Consider the following 26,669-nt stretch of genomic DNA (forward strand, 5'->3'; position numbering starts at 1 on the left):
AATGTACAGCATAGGGCCGTAGACGTGGCTTATATACTGTAGTGAGGTGACGTGAAGCAGTTGGAGGCGGGGTCATAGTGGTACCATCCACTAGTCGAAGTAGGTCTTCGTCCAAAGGTTGAACAAGTGTTGAAGAATTCTTTGTAACAAGATCCCATGATGCTGCTGTGTCTGACAGTTGTGATGAATGGTTTGAAAAACCGACATGTTGAAGATTGAGACACTTATGCAGCATATGGGAATCTTTATTCAGGAAACGTTTCGCCACGCAGTGGCTTCATCAGTCCAATACAAAGAGGAAGGCGTAAGGAGAGGAGGAGAATGAGGTAATCAGTCCCTCAACCTGGAGCATCATGGGATCTTGTTACAAAGAATTCTTCAACACTTGTTCAACCTTTGGACGAAGACCTACTTCGACTAGTGGATGGTACCACTATGACCCCGCCTCCAACTGCTTCACGTCACCTCACTACAGTATATAAGCCACGTCTACGGCCCTATGCTGTACATTCTACAAGATTGATGGACTGAACACATCGACTCCAGGTTGAGGGACTGATTACCTCATTCTCCTCCTCTCCTTACGCCTTCCTCTTTGTATTGGACTGATGAAGCCACTGCGTGGCGAAACGTTTCCTGAATAAAGATTCCCATATGCTGCATAAGTGTCTCAATCTTCAACATGTCGGTTTTTCAAACCATTCATCACAACTGTCAGACACAGCAGCATCATGGGATCTTGTTACAAAGAATTCTTCAACACTTGTTCAACCTTTGGACGAAGACCTACTTCGACTAGTGGATGGTACCACTATGACCCCGCCTCCAACTGCTTCACGTCACCTCACTACAGTATATAAGCCACGTCTACGGCCCTATGCTGTACATTCTACAAGATTGATGGACTGAACACATCGACTCCAGGTTGAGGGACTGATTACCTCATTCTCCTCCTCTCCTTACGCCTTCCTCTTTGTATTGGACTGATGAAGCCACTGCGTGGCGAAACGTTTCCTGAATAAAGATTCCCATATGCTGCATAAGTGTCTCAATCTTCAACATGTCGGTTTTTCAAACCATTCATCACAACTGTCAGACACAGCAGCATCATGGGATCTTGTTACAAAGAATTCTTCAACACTTGTTCAACCTTTGGACGAAGACCTACTTCGACTAGTGGATGGTACCACTATGACCCCGCCTCCAACTGCTTCACGTCACCTCACTACAGTATATAAGCCACGTCTACGGCCCTATGCTGTACATTCTACAAGATTGATGGACTGAACACATCGACTCCAGGTTGAGGGACTGATTACCTCATTCTCCTCCTCTCCTTACGCCTTCCTCTTTGTATTGGACTGATGAAGCCACTGCGTGGCGAAACGTTTCCTGAATAAAGATTCCCATATGCTGCATAAGTGTCTCAATCTTCAACATGTCGGTTTTTCAAACCATTCATCACAAAATATTTTTGAAATTTGGTAGGATTCCAAATAAGAGATGCTGTATATTTTATTACTCTAACCACAATGCGGTGATACTGTAGTTAGAATCTAAAATTTATTTAAAAAAATGCTTTACAGTGTGTTTGCAGTAGTAATACATACTGTAACATTTTATAGGTTTGGGATCTGCTCCACGAGCGAACACTGGTGCTATTCAATCATCAGTCGACGTCGGATGTTCCACTAATAATGGCTGCTTTCAATTCTCGCCAAGGGTTGTCCAGCAATATTATGTGGATTATGGATCATGTTTTCAAATTAACTAATTTTGGGGTCGTGTCTTGGACCCATGGTGATTTTTTTATTCATGGTGTAAGTACATGTGCATAGTTATGGGGAGTTATTTAAAGTGGATTATTTTGTTTTTATCCTCAATGACCATCTCCCACCAAGGCAGGGTGATCCAAAGAAGAAAACACATTCACCATCATTTATTCAGTCTCTGTCTTTCAAATTATATGGTGATAATAATGTCAAAGGTATTCTTTAGATCACTTATTTGTCTGATAATGCAATATCTTCCTTTTTTGCTTTAAATTAATGTACTTATTTAATCAGGCACAACTTCTGTCACTCTCCATTTTCATTGTAATTCTTGACTTTTTTGCCACAAACATCTCTTCATGTTGTCTTCCTTATTGAGTCCCTTAACCCTTAAACTGTCCAAACTTGGATCTACATTGACGTGCGTAGCACTCCAAACGTAGATCTATGTTTTTTACATGCTTTCAAATTGAGAAAATAAAGGTCAGAGTGCTACGCACTGAACGTAGATCTACGTTTGGACAGTTTAAGGGTTAAAGGGAGAGCACCTTAATGGTGAAGTGCTCTTTATCTGAGGAATAGGAGCTACCCTCCCTTAGATCGAACCGTTCCTACTTTTGTTTTTTCTTTTTCGGGTCACCCTGCAATGGTAGGAGATGACTGGTGTCTTAAAAATAATAGTTCTATTCCTGTATGGGTTATTCAGCACAAGGACAGCTGAAGGATGAATCCTCTATATGATAAGAGGAAGACATGCTGTCTGTCTTTACCAGGGAAGCAAAAATAATGGGATCAAAGAGATGTGGTGCAGTTTGATGTGTAATAAATAGGCCAAAGAGGTGGGATTTGGATTTAAGAATATAGTATTAGTGTGCAGCAGATTTGTGGCTAAAGGAGGGTAAATGCTATAAGAAAGAGAGTTGATTGATGGATTCTTGATTTGAAAATGGTGGTAAGGGAGAAAAAGTTGACATGCAATAGCTTTTACAGTGATAACAGGAAAACAGAGTACACACAGAAGGAAAAAATGGTTTAAATAATGGTAAGGGAGTGCAGAGAGAAAGCAAATATTGTGATGTTAAAGTCTCAGAGATTCTTAATAATATGGGGGAAAAAAATCAAATTTCTACATTTTGGTGACACCCTGAATATATAGTGCGGAATGACTTATTTAAGCTCTATAAAATATGAGTACTATTCTTAATTATTCTTTTTTTAGGGAAAAGACCACAGAGATGCCTCACTCCTTGAACTTGGCCATCATCTCAATCAATTTTACATCCCACGCAACCGGAAGTGGCTAGTTCTCTTCCCTGAAGGTGGATTCCTTAGAAATCGAAAACCTGGGAGTCAGAGGTATGCTCTGAAGAACAATCTTCCAGTGTTGCACAATGTTGCCCTGCCCAGAGTTGGTGCTCTGAAGGTTATCATGGACAACGCTGCAGCAGATAGTCATGATGGTAAGGCTGCACTTCACATTCTCTTAAGTTTTGGTAATAAAGACAGAGCAACATTTGGTGTGTTGTATAAGTCAGTGTAGCAAATGTTATTTAGAACACACAAATAATTATGATGTTTATACATCTCTAGAGCACATATATGTGAAGAAGGTTTTGTGTGTAAGAGTCTTGGATATTCAGCAGGTATGTGTGAGCTTATTAGATAGGAGTGAAGGGAGACAAATGGCTTTTTGGGACCTGACAAATTGTTGGAGTGTGAGCAGGGTAATATTTTGTGAAGGGATTCAGGGAAACCGGTTAGCCAGACTTAAGTCCTGGAGGTGAGAAGTACAATGCCTGCACTTTAAAGGAGGGGTTTGAGATATTGGCTGTTTGGAGTGACATCTGAACTGTCATGTCTGGGTGCCTCTGCAATAGACAGTGATTATGTGTGAATGATGGTGAAAGTGTTTTTTTTTTTTTTTTGTGGGTCACCCTGCCTCAGTGGGAGACAGCTGATGTGTTGAAGTTTAAGAAAAAAAATCCAGACTATAATATAGATTGTGTGATAAAAAAATTGAAAGCATCTAGCATTGAGAGGAATCTATAGGTAATTATAGGCAAAAATTATCACCAGAGATTCACATCATTGGAATTGTGGCAGTGAGAAACTTGTATGGTATACAGGGAAGGGTCAGTATACAGTAAGCTCTCACTTAAGGTTGTTGATAGGTTCTTGGAAACTGTGATTTTATGTGAAATGATGTATAATGAACCCAGTTTTATCATAGGCTAATTGATATAAACATTGGCTACACAATGCCAGAAAAAAATCCCCCCCCCCCCCAGTACCAACAATACCACCAGTCCGATGACATTCTTCTTTGCAAATATACAGGGTCTAAAGCCAGCAACAAACAACAAAATACCTTTCATCCGTGGACTGCTTGCAGAGGCAAAGGCAATGTTCGCGGCTTTCACTGAGACCCACATAAAGGATCACTTAGACAACGAAATATGGATCCCAGGTTACAACCTATACAGATGTGACAGAGTGAAACAGGCAAAAGGGGGGGGTTGGCCTGTACATTGCAGAGTCACTTGTTTGCACAGAACTGCTTAATGCCTCAAATGATGTAGTGGAAGTTTTAGCAGTAAAGGTCGAGAACCAAAACCTAGTCATTGTGGTAGTCTACAAGCCTCCGGGTGCAACATCCCAGCAATTCCAGGAACAGCTGTTAAGAATTGACCACTGTCTGGAAAATCTTCCAGCTCCTGCACCCAACATCTTGCTCCTGGGGGATTTCAACTTAAGGCACCTAAAATGGAGGAATATAGCAAATAATATTGTTGCAGTAATAACACCAGGAGGCAGCTCTGATGAAAACTCACACTCACACGAGCTTTTAAATCTCTGCACAAAATTCAATTTAAACCAGCAAATAATAGAGCCTACTAGAATGGAGAATACACTAGATCTCATCTTCACTAACAATGATGATCTGATAAGAAATGTCACCATATCAAAAACAATATACTCAGATCACAACATAATTGAGGTTCAGACATGTATGCGCAGAGCCCCAGACCGACAAAGAGATTAGTCACGAGGGAGCATTCACCAAATTCAACTTCAATAACAAAAACATAAAGTGGGACCAAGTAAACCAAGTCCTAACCGATATAAGCTGGGAAGATATACTAAGCAACACAGACCCCAACTTATGCCTAGAACAGATTAACTTGGTGGCACTCGATGTATGCACAAGACTTATTCCTCTAAGAAAAAGGAGGAGTAGATGTAAAATAGAAAGAGGCGCTCTCTTTACAGGCGACGGAAAAGAATAACAGAGCGGCTAAAAGAGGTCAATCTATCTGAAATGCGTAGGGAGACACTGGTCAGAGAAATAGCAAACATTGAACTTAAGCTAAAGGAATCTTATAGGAGTCAGGAATCGCGGGAAGAACTAAAAGCCATAAATGAAATCGAAAGAAACCCAAAGTATTTCTTCTCCTATGCCAAATCAAAGTCGAGAACAACGTCCAGTATTGGGCCCTTACTTAAACAAGATGGGTCCTACACAGATGACAGCAAGGAAATGAGTGAGCTACTCAAGTCCCAATATGACTCAGTTTTTAGCAAACCACTAACCAGACTGAGAGTCGAAGATCAAAATGAATTTTTTATGAGAGAGCCACAGAATTTGGTTAACACAAGCCTATCTGATGTTATCCTGACGCCAAATGACTTCGAACAGGCGATAAATGACATGCCCATGCACTCTGCCCCAGGGCCAGACTCATGGAACTCCGTGTTCATCAAGAACTGCAAGAAGCCCCTATCACGAGCCTTTACCATCCTATGGAGAGGGAGCATGGACACGGGGGTCGTCCCACAGTTACTAAAAACAACAGACATAGCCCCACTCCACAAAGGGGGCAGTAAAGCAACAGCAAAGAACTACAGACCGATAGCACTAACATCCCATATCATAAAAATCTTTGAAAGAGTCCTAAGAAGCAAGATCACCACCCATCTAGAAACCCATCAGTTACACAACCCAGGGCAACATGGGTTTAGAACAGGTCGCTCCTGTCTGTCTCAACTATTGGATCACTACGACAAGGTCCTAGATGCACTAGAAGACAAAAAGAATGCAGATGTAATATATACAGACTTTGCAAAAGCCTTCAACAAGTGTGACCATGGCATAATAGCGCACAAAATGCGTGCTAAAGGAATAACAGGAAAAGTCGGTCGATGGATCTATAATTTCCTCACTAACAGAACACAGAGAGTAGTAGTCAACAGAGTAAAGTCCGAGGCAGGCACGGTGAAAAGCTCTGTTCCACAAGGCACAGTACTCGCTCCCATCTTGTTCCTCATCCTCATATCTGACATAGAAAAGGATGTCAGCCACAGCACCGTGTCTTCCTTTGCAGATGACACCCGAATCTGCATGACAGTGTCTTCCATTGCAGACACTGCAAGGCTCCAGGCGGACATCAACCAAATCTTTCAGTGGGCTGCAGAAAACAATATGAAGTTCAACGATGAGAAATTTCAATTACTCAGATATGGTAAACACGAGGAAATTAAATCTTCATCAGAGTACAAAACAAATTCTGGCCACAAAATAGAGCGAAACACCAACGTCAAAGACCTGGGAGTGATCATGTCGGAGGATCTCACCTTCAAGGACCATAACATTGTATCGATCGCATCTGCTAGAAAAATGACAGGATGGATAATGAGAACCTTCAAAACGAGGGATGCCAAGCCCATGATGACACTCTTCAGGTCACTTGTTCTATCTAGGCTGGAATATTGCTGCACACTAGCAGCACCTTTCAAGGCAGGTGAAATTGCTGACCTAGAAAATGTACAGAGAACCTTCACGGCGCGCATAACGGAGATAAAACACCTCAATTACTGGGAGCGCTTGAGGTTCCTGAACCTGTATTCCCTGGAACACAGGCGGGAGAGATACATGATTATATACACCTGGAAAATCCTAGAGGGACTAGTACCGAACTTGCACACGAAAATCACTCACTACGAAAGCAAAAGACTTGGCAGACGATGCAACATCCCCCCAATGAAAAGCAGGGGTGTCACTAGCATGTTAAGAGACCATACAATAAGTGTCAGGGGCCTGAGACTGTTCAACTGCCTCCCAGCACACATAAGGGGGATTACCAACAGACCCCTGGCAGTCTTCAAGCTGGCACTGGACAAGCACCTAAAGTCGGTTCCTGATCAGCCGGGCTGTGGCTCGTACGTTGGTTTGCGTGCAGCCAGCAGTAACAGCCTGGTTGATCAGGCTCTGATCCACCAGGAGGCCTGGTCACAGACCGGGCCGCGGGGGCGTTGACCCCCGGAACTCTCTCCAGGTAAACTCCAGGTTAGCACTCATTCCAACAGGGTTAAACCAAGGAATACTACATGTTTGCAGAATGAAAATTGTAAGGAGCACTTTCCACCACCACACAGTTCAAAAACAAACATCTAAGCTCTACACAGACAGCGGCCCCTGCTGGGAATAGATTTGTTTTCCCTCATCAACGTTATAATGAAATAATGTTGAATAAAATGACATTAAGTGAGGACTTACTGTAGTTTTCACATAGATAACAAACTGCAAAAATTGCTGTTATGTGTAGGACAGTTGTCAAAATTATTTGTGATTAATTGTTAATTTTGTTATTTTATTTTCCCAAATGCTTCATATGCATGTACACAGTACAGTGGACCCCCGGTTAACGATTTTAATCCGTGCAAGAGGGCTCATCGTTATGCGAAATAATCGTTATGCGAATGAATTTTCCCCATAAGAAATAATGGAAATCAAATTAATCCGTGCAAGACGCCCAAAAGTATGAAAAAAATTTTTTTTTACCACATGAAATGTTAATTTTAATACACACAAACTGAAAAAGGCATGCACAATTAAATGACACTTACTTTTATTGAAGATCTGGTGATGATTGATGGGATGGGAGGAGGGGAGAGCATTATCTTCTTACTGTTTAGAAGGGGAATCCCCTTCCATTACGACTTGAGGTAGCAAGTCCTTTTCCGGGGTTACTTCCCTTCTTCTTTTAATGCCACTAGGACCAGCTTGAGAGTCACTGGACCTCTGTCGCACAACAAATCTGTCCATAGAGCTCTGTACCTCCCGTTCCTTTACGATTTGTCTAAAATGGGCCACAACATTGTCATTGAAATAGTCACCAGCACGGCTTGCAACAGCTGTGTCAGGGTGATTTTCATCTATAAAGGTTTGCAGTTCAACCCACTGTGCACACATTTCCTTAATCTTTGAAGTAGGCACAATGGATTCCACAACTGGCATAGGCTTCTCAGGGTTAGCCCCAAACCCTTCAAAATCTTTCTTAATTTCCATACTAATTCTCACCCTTTTTACCACAGGGTTGGCACTAGAAGCTTTCTTGGGGCCCATGGTCACTTATTTTCCAGAAACAGCACCGAAAACACTGTAATAATACGAAATATTCCGAGTGTATGCTTGGATGTTACCGCGGAGGCTGGCTGGTAAATAATGGGACGGCCGGCACATGTGAGGCTGGCTGAGGGCACATTGGACGCGTCTCGGACGAAAATCGGTAAGCGGGTTTTTAATCGGTATGCGCGGCAAAAATTTTGCGATAAAAGTAATCGGTATGCGGAAAAATCGCTATGTGATGCCATCGTTATGCGGGGGTCCACTGTATTTGTTTTAAAAGCTAATGTATACTGAGTTAATGTTGGTAAAGAAACTCCTGAAACTGTTATAACACTAATATAATCTTATTGTATCTTTGTGCCTCTGGCGAGACAGTGACAGTGTGAATGATGGTAATAGTGTTTCTTTTTCGGGTCTCCCTGTCTAGGTGGGAGACGGCCAGCGTGTTAAAAAAATAATCTTATCCTTGCTGAACTTTCAGATGGTACCGACCGCATCAAATACCTCATTGATGTGACGGTGGCATACCCAGGTGGCCGTCCACTTGACCTGCAGACTGTATTTGGTGGATGGAGGCCCAGCTGTGACACCATATTCCACTATCGCAAGTTTAATATAGAGGAGGTACTAAGACAACTTACTGTATGTAAAAAATCTAGATATACCATTTATGAACTAGCTCCCTCTGTTTAAAATTATGTACCTTATGTTTTCTTATTGAAAACTAGTTTTTTGTCTTATGTCATAAAATCCTTGATTATTTTGTGAATGTGTCGATGAGAAATATTTTTTTTTCTGGAGTTGTAATGATTTTTCAGTTTTGGGGGTTAAGTAAACGAGCATATGAATAAAACTACCTCTCTGTCAGAGACAGCTTTAGTGTAGTCTGTAATATTAATAAAATGAGCATATATTGGAGTGACATCTAAACTGTCGTATCTGAATGCCTCTGCAAAGACAGTGATTATGTGTGAATGATGGTGAAAGTGTATGTTTTCTTTTTTGGGTCACTCTGCCTTGGTGGGAGACGGCTGACGTATTGAAAAACAAAAACATGAACTAAGAATATTCACCAAATAAGTTAAATATATTTCCAGAATTTAAAGACTGAAGTAAGTGAAATTGTAGAAAGGTTAAAAATGATCAGATGGGCTACAAGTATTAATGGTTTTCATTGGTTCACTTGAAGTATTTGTCTTTTACGATACATCTGGGCACTAGAGAGGCACTAGTTGTGATGTCCATCTCACAGAGGCTAAAGGAGTGCACCTCACTGGCATGCTAAATTTATTTTAGTCAAAATTATTGGAAAGTACAACCTTTCTGCACTGATTGACTCTTCATAGGACACAGCACTGCAGTCTCACTTATTGAGCTCCTGCCACATACATGTATTCTAAAATTCTGTGTTGTAGTGAAAGGTTTTTAACATCTGATAATTTTTGCCAAGGAAGGGTAACTACTAAATAAAAAAAATTGCCATCAATTGATTCCTGTCTGCCTTTCTAGAATGAAGACTCGAGTGAAATGTAACATCATTTGCCTTGCAAAATTTGGGCATTATTCAGAAAACTTGTATGATGTAGTAGTTACTACATGCCTCACAACAACTTTGTTCTAATGAATCATAAATGTGTAACAAACTAATAGGAAAAATAAGGTAAGATTCTAAGACTGACAATTTTTATTTTATTTCTAGAAGTTGATATGCATGTGATGGAGTGAGTGACGGTGAAAGTGTTTCTTCTTTTTTGGGTCACTTTGCCGAGGTGAGAAACAGCCGATGTGTTGAAAAATAATATTTTATATACGTACAGGGAAGTACAGTGCTTGCGCTCCAAAGGAAGGATTTTGGGATACATGTATTTGCTTTGTAGAGGGACATCTCAACTGTCGTATCTGTTTGCCTCTGGCAAGACAGTGATAGTGTGAATGGTGGTGAAAGTGTTTCTTTTTAGGGTCACCTTGCCTTGATGGGAGATGGCCAGTGTGTTAAAAAAAAAATGCAAAGCTATTAATCATCTTGGTTGAATCATTGACACTAGGCTTGAATATACAGTCAGTAAAAAGCTTTTAAGATTGGGAGAAGGCAGCTAGGACTGATGGCAGAATGACTAGACTCTTATTTATACTCTGTATTCATGGGGACTTCTAGGAACATATCCCATGCAGATTTTCTGATTTCTGCATCATAATTGTTTTTCAGTAATGGTTTCCTTACTCTACTCTTTAGTCATTCGTTTATTTTGTGTTCAGTTGTAATTTTTCTTGCAATCGCAAGGTGATGAATCCCTCACTCATTTGTATTCTGAGTGTGTGTGTGTGTTGTGCCTCACCTGTCCTCTTTTCCTCTCTTTAAATTCTTTGTGGTGAAGAAGAAAGCCAAGCACATTCAGATCTCAAAACTTTTTAAACTGAAGCCTACTACTCCCATCACTAGGCTTGACACTTTCTCCTGAGACATTATGCTTTCCTAGCCTCAATCTTTGAATTTGAAGCAAAAGAATCATACAGCTAAATACCCAGAATACAGTGCTTTCCTAGGATTCTGTCCTTTGGCATTCAAAGCATAAGAGTGCAGTCCTCCAATTAAATATTGTCAATGTCTTAAATTAATTCCCAAATGTATTGAGTATTTTGTGATCCCTAGTCAGTAACCTCCCATTTCCCTTTGGATTTATTATCTTGAGAGTTTTACTATTTATTGGGAGGTTTGTTAAACATAATCTTTGTGAATAGCAAATGTTTACTCGACCCACATATTAAATCAAGTGGTTGGTAAACTAGCATTCAGAAATCTATGGCATATTTTTTTTTTAAACCTGCTGGTAGTTATTGATCATTTGAAACTGTGGAGATGGTAAGTATGAAATATTTTTTGGAAGATTGTTGCTTGCTGAAGCAATCAAGAGCTCTTGACCTGAGGAAATAGAACTCTAGTACTCTTCACTGAATTATATGTGATTACCTCTTACTCCCCAGGCACTCTAATCCTTATGGGTTTAGCACTTCCTATTGAATGTGGTAATAATAATAATATTGTATCATTGTGTTTACAAACTGTGTATTTTATACTTGCAGATTCCCCGAGAAGAAGAAACACTAAAAAACTGGCTATATACCAGATACGAGGAGAAGGAAGTAATTCTTCAAGAGTACTATGATACTGGTTCTTTTCCTGATGTTCACACTCCCCACGAGCCTAACTTCCAGCCAGAAAATGTACGTAGACTAACCGGAGCCAGGGTGGTACACGACCCCTTGGAATTCATCCTGCGGCATTGTTTTTTTATTAGTTCAACATATATTTGGCTTTCCATTTTGTACTTGTTGTACAAGACACTATTTCAGCTGTTTTGGTGATCCTTCATTTGTACATAATACACGTTCACCGGGACATTGAGTTTGCATTATTAGCACCAGTTCCAGATCAGTGAGTGATAAACCAGTCAGAAGAGTTCTGCTGAAGCTGAACTCAGACTTAGTGACTGAAACATTAAAGCTTAGTCTGTGGATGGTAACTTATAGGGTAGTTGAAACTAGTGAGGCACTATATGTATTTTTCAGAAGACAAAATGCTAATGTTAGATAACTAGTAATTGAAGTGGTACATCTATGTGGGGAAAGTCATTTTGAAATTAGCTAATTTCAGCTGCTGTGCAAAAGCATTCGTGAAAGATGTGCATAATAGACAGCATAATGAAGACCCGGGAAGTACTACATCAGTCAAGAAATACCAGAAGCATTAAGAGTAGTGTTGCGATGGTGAAGATATCTAAAGCAGGCAAGAAATTATGAGAAATACTGCTTTTGCTCTGTAGTCACTCTCTGAGTAATAGAAAATTACCCCATGCATTTTCAGACTTTAGTGCATTGATTGAATGGACACTAGCTTATCATTTCATTCATATATAAGAAGCACTCTTGTTGATATCATGAAGGAATACATTCTTTATTTCTGTATGTAGACCACTGTAGCTTTAAATATTTTTACACATTCTGGAATCATGTACAATGCTTTCCCACTGCAGGTGTAATCTTATTGTGACAATACAGCTGTGACAGTGATAATGACAGTGAATACAGTCATGGCCTTTTTGTATGTAGATAGTTCTACACCATTGATACGGGCTTATTATTTATCATATCGTAATCAACCAGGCTAATCAAGAGCTTTTCTTGTAGTGACCATTCCTTGCCTCCTATCTTGGAACTTCACCACATGTTTGTAGTATGCCTTAATTCTTGACAAGTGCAGACAGTGATGCTTGAACAGTCTTGGTAAAGGTGAGTTTGGACCCACTATTTCTCAGTGGTAGGTTTGAATGAAGGGAAAAATGATATTTGATTACTATACATTTTAAGATAATGTTAAGAGGATATTTGAATGTATTCCATGGCAGTATTTTTAATATTATATTTTATTGTATGTTATTCATATAATTACATTGGTAATTTTTTGGTGGAACTTGTCAACTTAGTTTATTCTCTTAATGTAAGAAAGGATTTTGTTAAAATCAGTGTTCAGATTTATATTTTAATTTACTTTTTTTTTTCCATTGGAATGTTATTTTTCTGTTTCTGTTATTGGCTAATATCAAAGTCTTCTTTGGTAAATATGAACTAAAACATTCTAACACATGGTTGAAATTTCTTTGTGTATATTATTTATTAAGTGAGCTTCAGTAAGAGCTCACAGATTTTATTTTATTTCTGAACTTGAAACAGCAGTAATATGGTAAAATGTTACCGAAAGACTGGTGCACATAGCCAGTGTTGAAATGCCAAAACAAGGAAAATCATTCCCACATTTGATGCCAGTATGGATACTGTGTTAAGAAAGCATATCTGAGATGAATTATGTCAATATTATTGTATTATTTTGTTGTATGTAGAAGTCATTAGTATGAGTTTTGTCAGTGAATGAGTGACTCCCTACCTGTGGGAGATCAAATTGTTGTGTGACATGTATGCCATTTTTATACCTCTTCATTTTGAAACTGCTTCTGCTGTTGCGAATTACTTAATTTGGTCAGCTGCCACAGCATTTACCCCTAGTTGTCATCCTTACAAATGCAATTGTGATCAAATACAAAGTCAGTTCTACATCAGAGCTTTGATTTGATATTTTTTTGAAAGCACCTCACTTGTCACTAAGACTTCTTTAGTGTCCTGACATGCTTGCTTTGTCTGCCTTTCTTTCTTGATGGTTCTACCTTTCTTGATGGTTCCATCTTTCTCTCGATGGTTCCACCTTTCTCTCATGACAGTTCCACCTTTCTCTCGATGGTTCCACCTTTCTCTCATGACAGTTCCACCTTTCTCTCATGACAGTTTCCCCTTTCTCTTGACGGTTCCACCTTTTTCTTGACGGTTCCACCTTTCTCTTGACGGTTTCACCTTTCTCTTGATGGTTCCAGTTTTCTCTTGACGGCCCCACCTTTCTCTTGATGGTTCCAGTTTTCTCTTGACGGCCCCACCTTTCTCTTGACGGTCCCACCTTTCTCTTGATGGTTCCACCTTTCTTGGTTCCACCTTTCTTGATGGTTCCACCTTTCTTAATGGCTCCATCTTTCTCTCTTGATGGTTCCACCTTTAATGCAGATTTTTTTAATTAATGCAGATTTTTTCCTTTTTTCTTCTTCCCTCTACACCTCCCATTCTATCATTGCTTACACCTCTGCTGTTTACCACTGAATGGGTTTAGCTCTTTCCATTAATGTATTAGTAATATTTCCCTGCAGGTTAATAGCCACTGTATCATATAGATTGTCCTCAGTTGCATCCAGCATAAGCATATCCACTCAGCCACGTCAGTTAACTGGTTTGCATGGTTGTGTGTACAGTGCAGAGTATGTAGTCGGGGTGAGGCTGGGACGAGATGAGAGATGATCCAAGGGTGGCGAGTGAGGTGTTTTCATTTGCATCAGTCAGAAAAAATAGTCTAAAATTACAGTATTTATGACCGCATTCAAGGCATGAATTTTATCCCTATTATTCGGAATTCTTTTAAAATTTGTAAGAAATGTATTTAGAATCATCATTAAATGATTAAGAAGGCAACTTCCAAATTTCGGTTCAAATTTTGGAAATTCTCAGTGTTTTTTTATAATTAATAAGATACTTTCTGAGGTGTAAATTTATATATATGTAAAATATAATATCTCAGTTTCCAACTGAGCAAAGATTCTGAATTTTATTTTGTAAAAGCTCTCATTTTGAATTACTGTATTTCATCTGAATAAGAGAAGCATTCTGTATCTGAACTTTGTACCCTTTTGGCACACCCATTATCCGGAATAAGAGAGATATAGCATTGCTGTATCACCTATTGCATCATCTCAGATAACTAATGTTTTTATAAAAAGAAATGTGTTGCCAAACAGAACTAGTCGATAGGATTATTACAAGACCAGTCCTGAAACTGCGCTCTCCATGATCTCAACTCCTTCAGTGTCTTACTTTAGTGAAGAGAGAATAAAAAAAAAAAAAGAATTTCACTGGTCATCTAACTACCAGTGAATGGGGCATTTTTTTTTTTTTTTTTTTAAGAGTTGAAGGTCATGATTCTTGATAATGAACTTGAAACAGAACTTGGTGTTTTTAATACAGTAGACTGTTATATTACACCTGTTTATTTATCATGTTTTGGTTATTGCACTATTGAAAAAATGCAATACAATTTTATTCAACTCTTCGTAAAATTAATTTAACACTGTTCCGTTTGTGGGTGTGGAAAAATTTCCCCAGCTCAATCTGTCGTCTTGTGGGTCAGCAGGGGAAACCTAGCACCATCCCCTGCCACCCCCAACACTCCTGCCATCACCATCTCAGCATTCATGAATATGTGCTCAGTTTCATTGTCTTAGGATCTAGGTGTATTTGTGAATTGTGTTTTGATCTTTTAATTGCAATATCTTGTATCTGCAAAGCACTCATGGTACCCAGTAGGCATACGAGTATTGATGAAAGTGGCAAGAAAAGGTATAAGCGTTTAAGTCTTACAATTATGAAGAAATAGAGATGTTAAACAAGAGATAGCGTATGGCCTTAATGAAGCGTCACTTTGTACAATTAAATAGAATGTGGTAAATATATGAGTTTGTGTGATGAATAACTGACTAACTTATTTGACTGACTGACTTGATTGACTTACTTGACTGACTTTACTGTCTTGACCGACTGACTTTACTGATTTACTGACTTGACTGACTGACTGACTTTACTGATTTAACGACTTGTCTGATTTACTGACTGACTTAAAGTTAGACTTTTTCACTGAAGAAGACCCTGACAAATCTAGAAGCAGTGCTCTGAAAAGAACACTGCTTCTAGATTTGCTCTGAAAAGAGCACTGTTTCCTTACCACCAGCTGTATAATGTACTGCAGGGTAAAACAGAACAGAAATCCATTACAGAATTTATGCACACTCCAGTACAACCATCGACTTCAGTACCAGAACCTCTACCATCCACCTCAGCCCAGTAGAGTCACAGCATAACTCACCACTCTCTTCACAATCATCCAAAAACACCAGCACCCACAATTTAAGGTAAGAAATACTATTATTTCTGTTGCATTTGTAGTCTTTAGCAGTAAAAACAACATGATACATCACGACAATGAAATACAATTACAGTGGGCCCTCAACCAACGGCTTTAATCCGTTCCAGGGAGCTAGCCTTTAGTCGAATTAATTTTCCCCATAAGAAATAATGGAAATTCAATTAATCTGTTCCAGACAGCCAAAAGTATTAAAAAAAATAATTTTTTTCTACATGAAATATACATTTCCCTACACAGAAAACAATGAGACATGCCCAATACATGCATAAATAAATACTAAAATGACACTTACCTTTATTGAAGAGTATTGTTGACTGATGAGACACTGTTTTTCTTGAACACACTGGGATTTTCACAGTGATACATGAGTAAAGGCTTCACTTTGCAATCCCCACTAGCATTACAACAAAACATGAGAGTTAGCCTGTCTTTCATAGGCTTGTGTCTTGGGAGTGCCTTTTCTTCCTGAGTGATGTAGGTCCTGTTTGGCATTTTTTTCCAGAGCAGGCCTGTTTTGTCACAATTAAACACCTGTTGGGGTTGGAATTTTTCAGCTTCGCCATGCCTTATCACACTGTGTATGCCACTACGATTCTTAAATCTCTCAAACCAATCTTTGCTGGCCTTAAATTCACCAATATGAGCACTAGTTCCAGGCATTTTTTCCTGTTCACCTGGGTATTAGTTGAGTAGTGTGGGTCGCATCCTGGGGGACATGATTAAGGACCCCAGTGGAAATAAGTTAGACAGTCCTCGATGACGCACTGACTTTCTTGGGTTATCCTGGGCGGATAACCCTCTGGGGTTAATTGTTTCTCGGTATTCTCGATAAGCCACACCAACATCAGTCTCTCCACATCTTTGAGTAGTACAGCTGACCGTGGTGCAGCAGCAGCTGACGGTGGTACAGTAGCAGCTGACAGTGTTGCAGCAGCAGTTGACCGTGGTACGATAGTATTTCTCACCCTTTTTACCACAGGGTTGGCACTAGAAGCTTTCTTGGGGCCCATTGCGGCTTATTTAGTGGTTACAAGCACTAAAAACAATGGAATAAGGCAAGGGGCTTGGACTTCCAGCAAGCGTGCGTGAGCGTGTTAGATAGGAGTGAATGGAGACGAATGGTACTTGGGACCTGACGATCTGTTGGAGTGTGAGCAGGGTAATATTTAGTGAAGGGATTCAGGGAAACCGGTTATTTTCATATAGTCGGACTTGAGTCCTGGAAATGGGAAGTACAATGCCTGCACTTTAAAGGAGGGGTTTGGGATATTGGCAGTTTGGAGGGATATGTTGTGTATCTTTATATGTTTATGCTTCTAGACTGTTGTATTCTGAGCACCTCTGCAAAAACAGTGATAATGTGCGAGTGTGGTGAAAGTGTTGAATGATGATGAAAGTATTTTCTTTTTGGGGATTTTCTTTCTTTTTTGGGTCACCCTGCCTCGGTGGGAGACGGCCGACTTGTTGAAAAAAAAAAAAAAAAAAAAAAAAAAAAAAAAAAAAAATATTGTACGTGGGATCGTGCGATCCCACGTATATCACACGTGGGATTGACCACAACAGCTTGTAAACAGTACCACACTGGCTGTACACAGAGTCTTGGAGCGGCTGGGTCTGCTCAGGCCGCATGGACACGCTCGGGGCGAAAGCCTTTAGATAAGTTTTTTGCCGTTGGTAGAGCCAATATTTTGACGCCAAAGAGCGCTGTTAGTCGATTTTGGCGTTAGTTGATGCTGTGTTGGTTGAGGGTCCACTGTACATATTAACTTTTATTTTTGTAAGATCTGAAGGTCTAAGAAAAAGTTGTTTGAACTTTGTGAGGCTCCCAGGAACATAATCCTATTTTTCCATAAGTTCTTCAGTTTATCTAACACAGATTTACCTAACACAGCATTTTCAGGAATGTAACTACCTTGTAATATAATGGTCTACTGTATTTTGTTGTAGATGTAAGTATTGTATTTAATTTATTTAACCCTGTGGAGGGTAATGCCCTGGCCAATCATCATTTTTTTTTTTTTTTTTTTTTTTTTTTGGTGGATGCTATTTTAATAGATAACATTAAATAAGAATTTTAATGGAAAATCAGTACAGTCATACCCCACTTTACGTCATTTCGGCCTACATAAAATTCACCTTTATGCCACTTTTCTAGAGTAAATTTCAGTTCAGGGAACGTCATTACGTCCGACTTTACGTCACTCAGCAATGTCACCTATGTCATATTTTTTTTAATTGTGCAAGTTATTTACACTAGTTTTACAGTTACAGTGTTTGTCGTCATTTTAAGGCATTTTTAAGGCGTTGTGTATGGTTTACCTCAAAAACCAGACATAATGCACTGGTTGAAGGCTTTTGCAAAGTCTGTGTATACTACATCTGCATTTTGTTTGTCCTCTAGAGCAGGCAGGAGTGGCCTACTTTAAACCCATGTTACCCTGGGTTGTGTAACTAATGGGTATCTATATGTGTGGTGATTTTGCTTCTTAGAACTCTTTCAAAGATTTTTATGATTATGTCAGGGCTCTTGAAACCAATTAATGACATATTGCAGGGTATGGCTGTGTACTAGTGAAATATTTGTCCTGGAATACAGTGTTAATAATTAATCAGTGGAAGAAATGGGTTAATTATAACATGTCTGGTGTAGTAATTTTCTCTAAAAAGAACCTTTGGTGTGACAAAATGTTGCTCAGAGTTGTATTGAACGTGAGAAAGTACAGTGCGTTAATACACTTTTGCACCGCTACATTCACTTAGTACAAAAAATACAGTTTGCAGAATTTTTGTGTGCTCTTAAATTATGCAAAATACATTGAACTTGTGTATGGAAAGGCTGAACTAAAAACCACCAAATTAAAGCAGAATAAAAGCATGAACTTCAAGAATAATATATCCAAGCCTAGCCCTCTAATGCACTAGAAGTATATAATTGTCATTTTTGCAGGAATCAAGAGTGCATACTCCATTTTTGGGGATGTTAGGAGAGAGACTATCTTTGAAGATATTAGCATTGTAGACATATACCATCTTTGGGGATGAGCTAATATTTGATCAAAAGTGGTTATCAAAAAATATATTACTTTTCCCAGGGCAGCTTGTAGTCATGCATATGTGGTATTCTAGGATATCTTGCTTAAGGTTGTAATACTATTTAAGTCATTAAAGACAAGTATTTTTTTGTAGAATTTTCATACATAGTAGTTTTTTACATTTTTGCTCTGGCAAGTATATTGTTGATAATGATTTAAAGCACTTTGAAACTGTATTGTGTGGGGTTCCAGTGGCATAAGCAAACATTCTCATTAATTGTATACCGTACAGGGATGACCAACATTCGGTAGTAGGAAAACAGTACCATTATTTTCAGTCTGGCCAGACACTTAAGGTAATGAAGAGGGTCTTGTGCTTCACCAGAAATATTTGTGTTATTTACCTTCTGGTGAAGGTGGGTCATTCTACAGGTTACCCACACGATCAGTGTAGGGCTCACTCAATTAATTATATGATACGTAATGGTTAAGCCCTTTAATATTTATCTCAAAATATGTATTGTAGTGGCTTCTGAATAGACTATAACTTAGCAGCTTTCAAGGCAACCATTGATAGGGCTGTGTAAGGAAGCCAGAGTTAGCTCAATACTCACCAGTGCTCCTAGAAAAGCAAAAAGCAATCATTCATCAATAGATCACTTATAGAATATAATTATTGCATAAGTGAGTGAACAGGTATGAAATTACCCCAAATTTGAGAAAATTAAGCAATTCATTCAGCTTGAGATATTTTAGATAGATTTTCACAAAGATGTGTTTTCTCATTAAGAAACACAGTTATTTTAGCTTAATGATTGTCACATGATTTATTTGGATAAGATAATGAAGTTTGTATTCTTCAGTGGCTGGTATATAACCTCCAGATAAACTTTTAAAAGTACAATAGGCTGCATCTTACAAATTTTGGCATGGTGTGAAGGTTAACAGCACTTGTAATTGGGGACTTAGCAAGTAACAATTTTCCAAGTTTTTGAGTGTGTCTGCCAGATAGTACTCTAGCATCCAAAATTGTGCTCCAGTTTCCATTGAATTTGAACAATATAACAGACTTATCCAAAAGAAGAAACTGACAATCCTTTCAAAACTAGTCATGGTTTAAGATCATAGAATAATGTCAAAGCAATATTTCACCACGTGTAAAACTATGATATTTTTTTGTAGGTTCTAGAATTATCCCATTCCTTTAGCTGGGAAAAAAAAAAATGTGCATTCTGAGTAAAGATAAGAAAGTTGGAAACTGGAAAAGATTACAGATGAATATAAACACAATATGGTATATGGAATTGCCACTTGCCTTTTATGTTTCATCATGACATTGCTCCCCAGATATGCAGATTCATACCTATTTGTAAAAACAAAAAAAAAAAAAAAAAAAAGTTTTATTGGGCACCTGTCACCCTTGCCTAGGAGCATCACCTTGCAAAAAGCTTGAGGACGATTTTAAATTATTAGTTTCATTTTACGAGATTTTTGGTACATCTTCAAAACATGTGGGTGTTAACCTTCATTCACAATATTGTGCATACTTGAGTTTGCATATTGGTTCTGAATTTCACATTGCTGAGTACGGGAGTTTGTAATTTTGTATCATCATCAGAAGTGCAGGTCAGCATTGACATTTTTCAATATGGATGCTTTGTCAGATTTCGTAAGAGCATTTAAAACAAAAATGCACTAAACATTACATCATCATTCCTTGAAATTAAACATATGTTAACAACAAGCAAAAGTTAATACATGTATTTGCAAAATGAATCAACTTTTTGTTTAGTTGCTTGTTCCTTTTATAGCATTTGTTCATTGATGTGTTGTTATTGGAAATTTCAATACTTAATTGAGTACATTTGTCTTGGATATATCTGTTGTCTCTTTAGTATGTAATTGCAAAAGGTTAGGGAACTTAATAGTGTTCATGAATTATTCTTTATGACTCCCAGTGGACCAACTTTGTTAATTTATTTGTATACTTAGCATTAATCATTGCATTTTCAACATACCTTCTGATGTGTAAGTTTTCATTTGAATCTCGCAGAGAAAACTGTTTACAGTTTTCCCATGTATTATGTATATACAGGACTGTCAAGCATTGGCCTGGTCAGTACTGTAGGTTGATTTAATACTTAATTTCTTTCATAGTGTTATTCAGGTTGATGTATATGAAATTCTGAAGACTAAGAATATGTAGCTTTTATTTTTGAGTTGCACCAATTTGATTACTTTTTTAACATAGTTAATACAATATTATTTTTAGTGTAAAGACAAAGCTGCAAGTGGCAGAATAAGCATTTATTGGGACAGTGTATCACTGTGTGTGTGGAGCTTTTATGATGTCAGAGTGAAATACACCAATGGTAGCCTGCTCTGCAACATGTGTCCTTGTCAGCAATGTGTTATTTCATCGATTACTTTTGGTGCTTCATTTTTCAACATATTATAGAGCATAAAATATAAGGTTTTTGACGATATTTTCCTTGCTTCAGCACATGAAAGGTGCAGTGTACAGAAGTGTGTCATTCTAGTCTTTTTGAAGAACAAACTTTAGTTACCTGACATAGTTTTTTGTGTATAGAATACTGATTGCTTATATACATGTGGTGGTGGATTTATTTCCCTTTGAAGCTGAGTTAAAAGTATTAGATAATATTTGTCACAGCTTTTTAATTTAAAAAAAAGAAATCAGTCACTTCCCTATTAACCTATCTCCAATCAGTCCAGGTAACCAACCAAACAGAAGACTTCATGATCGGATATAATAGTAATTTATCAGGCTGCTCGTAAGTCTGAAGGTTTAATTAAGGTCTTGTTGGGGATAGATAATAGGTGACTGAACATATATTGAAATTAAATACAGTCATTTAGGTGTATCACATAACTAAACAGGTGCTTAAAGAAAAGGGAGTCATACTTTTGGCATTGAGTGAGAGAAATAGAGGAAAATTAATGTAAAGTACAGAAGAAACAGTGAGATTGGTTGTAAGTTTGTCGAGCAATTTATTCAAAGCAATTTACCCTTTTCTCTCAATTTATTTACTTCTTACAGTACAATATATAAAACATTTTACAGGTTAAGGCTTAGGTGGTGTGCCATAATGAAACATTCTTTGACTTAATTATCAGAGACTTACTTTTACTGGTTTCAGTCTTACTAGTTCTTGTTATTATACCATTATATTTAATGTGTCTTATCCAACATTGTTATATATTACATAATTTATCAAAGGTATCTTTGTATGTATCATATATTCAGTGTTTGTATTACAAGTTTCCTGTGGGAAGTGGGTTACAGTCTTCTCTCATAAAATATGCGTGTTGCAGGTGACTAAAATGCCAGGGGCAAGGGGGCTGATAACCCCTTTCCCTTGTAATTTATTAACCAAAAAGGCAAAGCAGGAAATGAGTGTGTTTTCTTCATCGAGTCACTCTGCCTTGGTGGAATACTGCCAGTATATGAAAAAAAAATTATTCATCTGTCATGCATTTGACCCCTGAATCAACATTCTTGTTGATTGACACCTTTGCAATACTTGAACATCTTTATTGCCGAAATGTTTTGCATTTATAACAGTCTTCTTAAGTTGAATACTGGAGACAGCGATAGAAATTTTGATGTGATCAGTCAAACACCCTTGGTAGGAGATGGTCGTCACTCTTCAGTGGCTTGAGGGACTGACCACCTTAAACTAAGGTTGACTACCTGATCACATCAAAACTACTACTACTACTGTCTCCAGTATTTGCCTATACTCAACTGAAGAAGCCTGTTGTGTGGGCAAAATGTTTCAGCAAGTGTTGTACACGTGTCATATTCATCAACACGTCAGTATTGTATACCATCAAAAATATGATCAACATTGTTTTCAGTACAATTTCATTTTAGTAGTTGCATGATTATTGCAAGTGCAATGTTTGTGAATGATTGCCACATCATGTATATTCTTTTGATAAACTGTAAATCATTGTTCTTCCACGCAATATGTATTGCTTTATAGGCAACTTCACAACTGTGTTGATTAAGTGTGAAATTTGCACTTATAACTACGTAAATATATCTCATATTTTGATTGCAAAAACAACAGTAATAATAATAATAATAACAACAACAACAATAATAACTTCCTACCTGGGAAAGAACTGGTAAAATAATTTACAAAGAAGATATGCTAGTGTGACTATAGTGTCAAAGATTGATTTATACTGTACTGTATGGTATTGTACTGTAATGTACTGTACTGTACTCCTTCACTTTGAACAATTTAAAAGTTAAAACAAAATGCTATATATTTTAAAAACAAAAATCTCTTTATGACCTGTAATGTTTGAAAAGTAAATGAAGGAGCAAAAGAATGAAGCTCAAAATTTTTTGTTGCATCACATCCTCATGTGTCACCCTGTCCACACCCCTCATGTGTCACCCTGTCCACACCCCTCATGTGTCACCCTGTCCACACCCCTCATGTGTCACCCTGTCCACACCCCTCATGTGTCACCCTGTCCACACCCCTCATGTGTCACCCTGTCCACACCCCTCATGTGTCACCCTGTCCACACCCCTCATGTGTCACCCTGTCCACACCCCTCATGTGTCACCCTGTCCACACCCCTCATGTGTCACCCTGTCCACACCCCTCATGTGTCACAATGTCCACACCCCTCATGTGTCACAATGTCCACACCCCTCATGTGTCACCCTGTCCACACCCCTCATGTGTCACCCTGTCCACACCCCTCGTGTCACCCTGTCCACAATCTCGTGTGTCACACCCTGCCTGCACCCTCATGTTCTGTCACACCCTCATATTGTGTCACACCCTGCCCATGCCCTCATGTTGTCTCACACCCTGCCCATGCCCTCATGTTGTGTCCCCCTTCCCACACCCTCATGTTGTGTCACCCTGCCCACACCCCTCATGTGTCACCCTGCCCATGCCCTCATATTGTGTCACCCTGTCCACACCCTCATGTTGTGTCACCCTGTCCATGCCCTCATGTTGTGTCACCCTGTCCATGCCCTCACATTGTGTCACCCTGCCCATGCCCTCATGTTGTCACCCTGCCCATGCCCTCATGTTGTGTCACCCTGCCCATGCCCTCATGTTGTGTCACCCTGCCCATGCCCTCATGTTGTGTCACCCTGCCCATGCCCTCATGTTGTGTCACCCTGCCCATGCCCTCATGTTGTGTCACCCTGCCCATGCCCTCATGTTGTGTCACCCTGCCCATGCCCTCATGTTGTGTCACCCTGCCCATGCCCTCATGTTGTGTCACCCTGCCCACACCCTCATGTTGTGTCACCCTGCCTATGCCCTCATGTTGTGTCACCCTGCCCATGCCCTCATGTTGTGTCACCCTGCCCATGCCCTCATGTTGTGTCACACCCTGCCCACACCCTCAGGTGTCACCCTGCCTATGCCCTCATGTTGTGTCACCCTGCCCACACCCTCATGTTGTGTCACCCTGCCCATGCCCTCATGTTGTGTCACCCTGCCCACACCCTCATGTTGTGTCACCCTGCCCACACCCTCATGTTGTGTCACCCTGCCCACACCCTCATGTTGCTTCACACCCTGCCCACACCCTCATGTTGCTTCACACCCTGCCCACACCCTCATGTTGCAGTGTGCAATAGCTATCAGCCTATATTAGTGAGCACTTCCATACAGTGGACCCTCGACTAACGCTATTAATCCGTTCCTGAGAGCTCATCGTTAGTCAAGTTAATTTTCCCCATAAGAAATAATGGAAATCAAATTAATCCGTGCAAAACACCCAAAAGTATTGAATTTTTTTTTTTTTTAACATGAAATATTAATTTTAATACACACAAACTGAAGAAGACATGCACAGTTACATGACACTTACCTTTATTGAAGATCTGGTGATGATTGATGGGATGGGAAGAGGGGAGTGTGTTGATGGTCTTAGTGTTTAGAAGGGGAATCCCCTTCCATTAGGACTTGAGGTGGCAAGTCCTTTTTCGGGGTTACTTCCCTTCTTCTTTTAATGCCGCTAGGACCAGCTTGAGAGTCACTGGACCTCTGTCGCACAACATATCTGCCCATAGAGGCCTGTACCTCCCGTTCCTTTATGACATTCCTAAAGTGTTTCACAACATTGTCAGTGTCACCATTAAACACTTGTTCAGGTTTCAGTCCTTCACTGTCTATGTACTCCTTGAATTCCTGCACATATTTTTCAGCTGCTTTTTGGTCCAAACTGGCAGCCTCACCATGCCTTATCACACTATGTATGCCACTACGATTCTTAAATCTCTCAAACCAACCTTTGCTGGCCTTAAATTCACTCACATCACCACTAGTTGCTGGCATTTTTCTAATTAAATCGTCATGCAACTTCCTAGCCTTTTCACATATGATCGCTTGAGAGATGCTATCTCCTGTTATGTTTTTCGTTTATCCATACCAATAACAGTCTCTCAACATCTTCTATCACTTGCGATCTCAGTTTCGAAAAGATAGTTGCACCTTTGGCAAGAACAGCTTCCTTGATTACCGTTTTCTTGGCCACAATAGTAGCGATGGTTGATTGGGGTTTTGTGTACAGCCTGGCCAGCTCGGAGACATGCACTCCACTTTCATACTTAGCAATGATCTCTTTCTTCATATCCATAGTAATTCTCACCCTTTTTGCTGTAGGGTTGGCACTAGAAGCTTTCTTGGGGCCCATGGTGACTTATTTTACAGGTGCAATCACTAAAAAGGCTGTGATAATATGAAATGTTCCGATTGTATGCTTGGAAGCGACCACGGTGGCTGGCTGGCTTGTAAACACTGGCCAGAAGTGGACGCGTCTCAGACGGAACGAATAGTGTTGGTCGAGTTTTTTAGCGCTAATCGAGGCAAAATTTTTGCGATAAAATGTATCGCTAGTCAGATTTATCGTTAATCGATGCCATCGCTGGTCGAGGGTCCACTGTACTTCTGTTGTATAATTATAATATGATAAATTAGTTACTTTCGGGCTGAAATTAGTATGCAATGTCAGTGAGAATTGTCTTGTATTGGATTAAAAAAAAAAAAAAAGATCATATTGATCAGTACCAGAGTCCAAACCCAGAATGTTCTAAGCTGTGTTGCATCAAATTAATAGCATTTTGCTTTTCAACTTGCTGTCTGTTTTAGTTTTCAAAATGCAGTACTGTACTACTAAATATAATAGCACAAGTTAATATGTAATTAAATAATTTTATAGTTTAAAATTATACCAGTGTTACTACTGGATGGTGTTCATGAAGGGTTTAAAGCAAGTCAGTTTTGACTCAGAACAACTCATTAAAATGACATTTATATGTGGATTTATACGTGGATTCTGGATTTATACGTGGATTCTGAAACCTAACTCTTTACTATATTATGGAAAACTTGGTTCACTCTTAATGAATTCCACTCAAAATGAGCTTCTCTGGGATATGCTATCCCTTGTCCAGAGCCAAGGAGTACTGTACCTGTGCTTCAGTTACGATAAGTAAAGTGGGGGATTTCAATGTAATGTACAGTATTTTGAGAGAAACAGATATTCAGGGTATACACTATATAACTTCTACCAGGTTGAAATTATAATGATAGATATATTGAATGGGACATTAATATTTTGTGATATAGAAAAGAAATAATGCTGTGTAATCAAAATCCTGGCATTCTCTTTGCTGTTGTAAATACAAAAATATCAGATTTTTTGTTGCTGTGTCTTAGAGTTGCCAGGTTGTTTCACTGTAACCAGTACGATTATTGAAGAGGACGTTTTGTAAATTAAGATGAAATTGCATACTGCTGTATGATTTTAATTTGACTTTTGAGGTAGCTTGTATATTGATGTGTTGGAGTTTTTTCTTTACATGAATGTGTTGCTGAAGG

General features: G+C 39.0%; 1 protein-coding gene across 4 annotated transcripts in view; it reads left to right on the forward strand.

Moving 5' to 3' along the window:
- LOC128700819 (acyl-CoA:lysophosphatidylglycerol acyltransferase 1) overlaps positions 1-16,951 on the forward strand; it is a 29,552-nt gene extending 12,601 nt beyond the window's left edge. For 3 of the 4 annotated variants that reach the window (XM_070097176.1, XM_070097177.1, XM_070097178.1), the window contains 4 exons: positions 1,626-1,820; positions 2,992-3,232; positions 8,660-8,802; positions 11,260-11,575. In XM_070097176.1, the coding sequence (XP_069953277.1) occupies positions 1,626-1,820; positions 2,992-3,232; positions 8,660-8,802; positions 11,260-11,541 (861 nt within the window). In that variant the 3' untranslated portion in view covers positions 11,542-11,575. Of the gene's footprint in view, positions 1-1,625; positions 1,821-2,991; positions 3,233-8,659; positions 8,803-11,259; positions 11,576-15,596 lie in introns of those variants that run through there. The other variant, XM_070097179.1, reaches the window with a different exon arrangement.
- Positions 16,952-26,669: the final 9,718 nt, after the last annotated feature.

Source organism: Cherax quadricarinatus, chromosome 56, assembly GCF_038502225.1.
Source record: "Cherax quadricarinatus isolate ZL_2023a chromosome 56, ASM3850222v1, whole genome shotgun sequence".
Lineage (NCBI taxonomy): Eukaryota > Metazoa > Arthropoda > Malacostraca > Decapoda > Parastacidae > Cherax > Cherax quadricarinatus.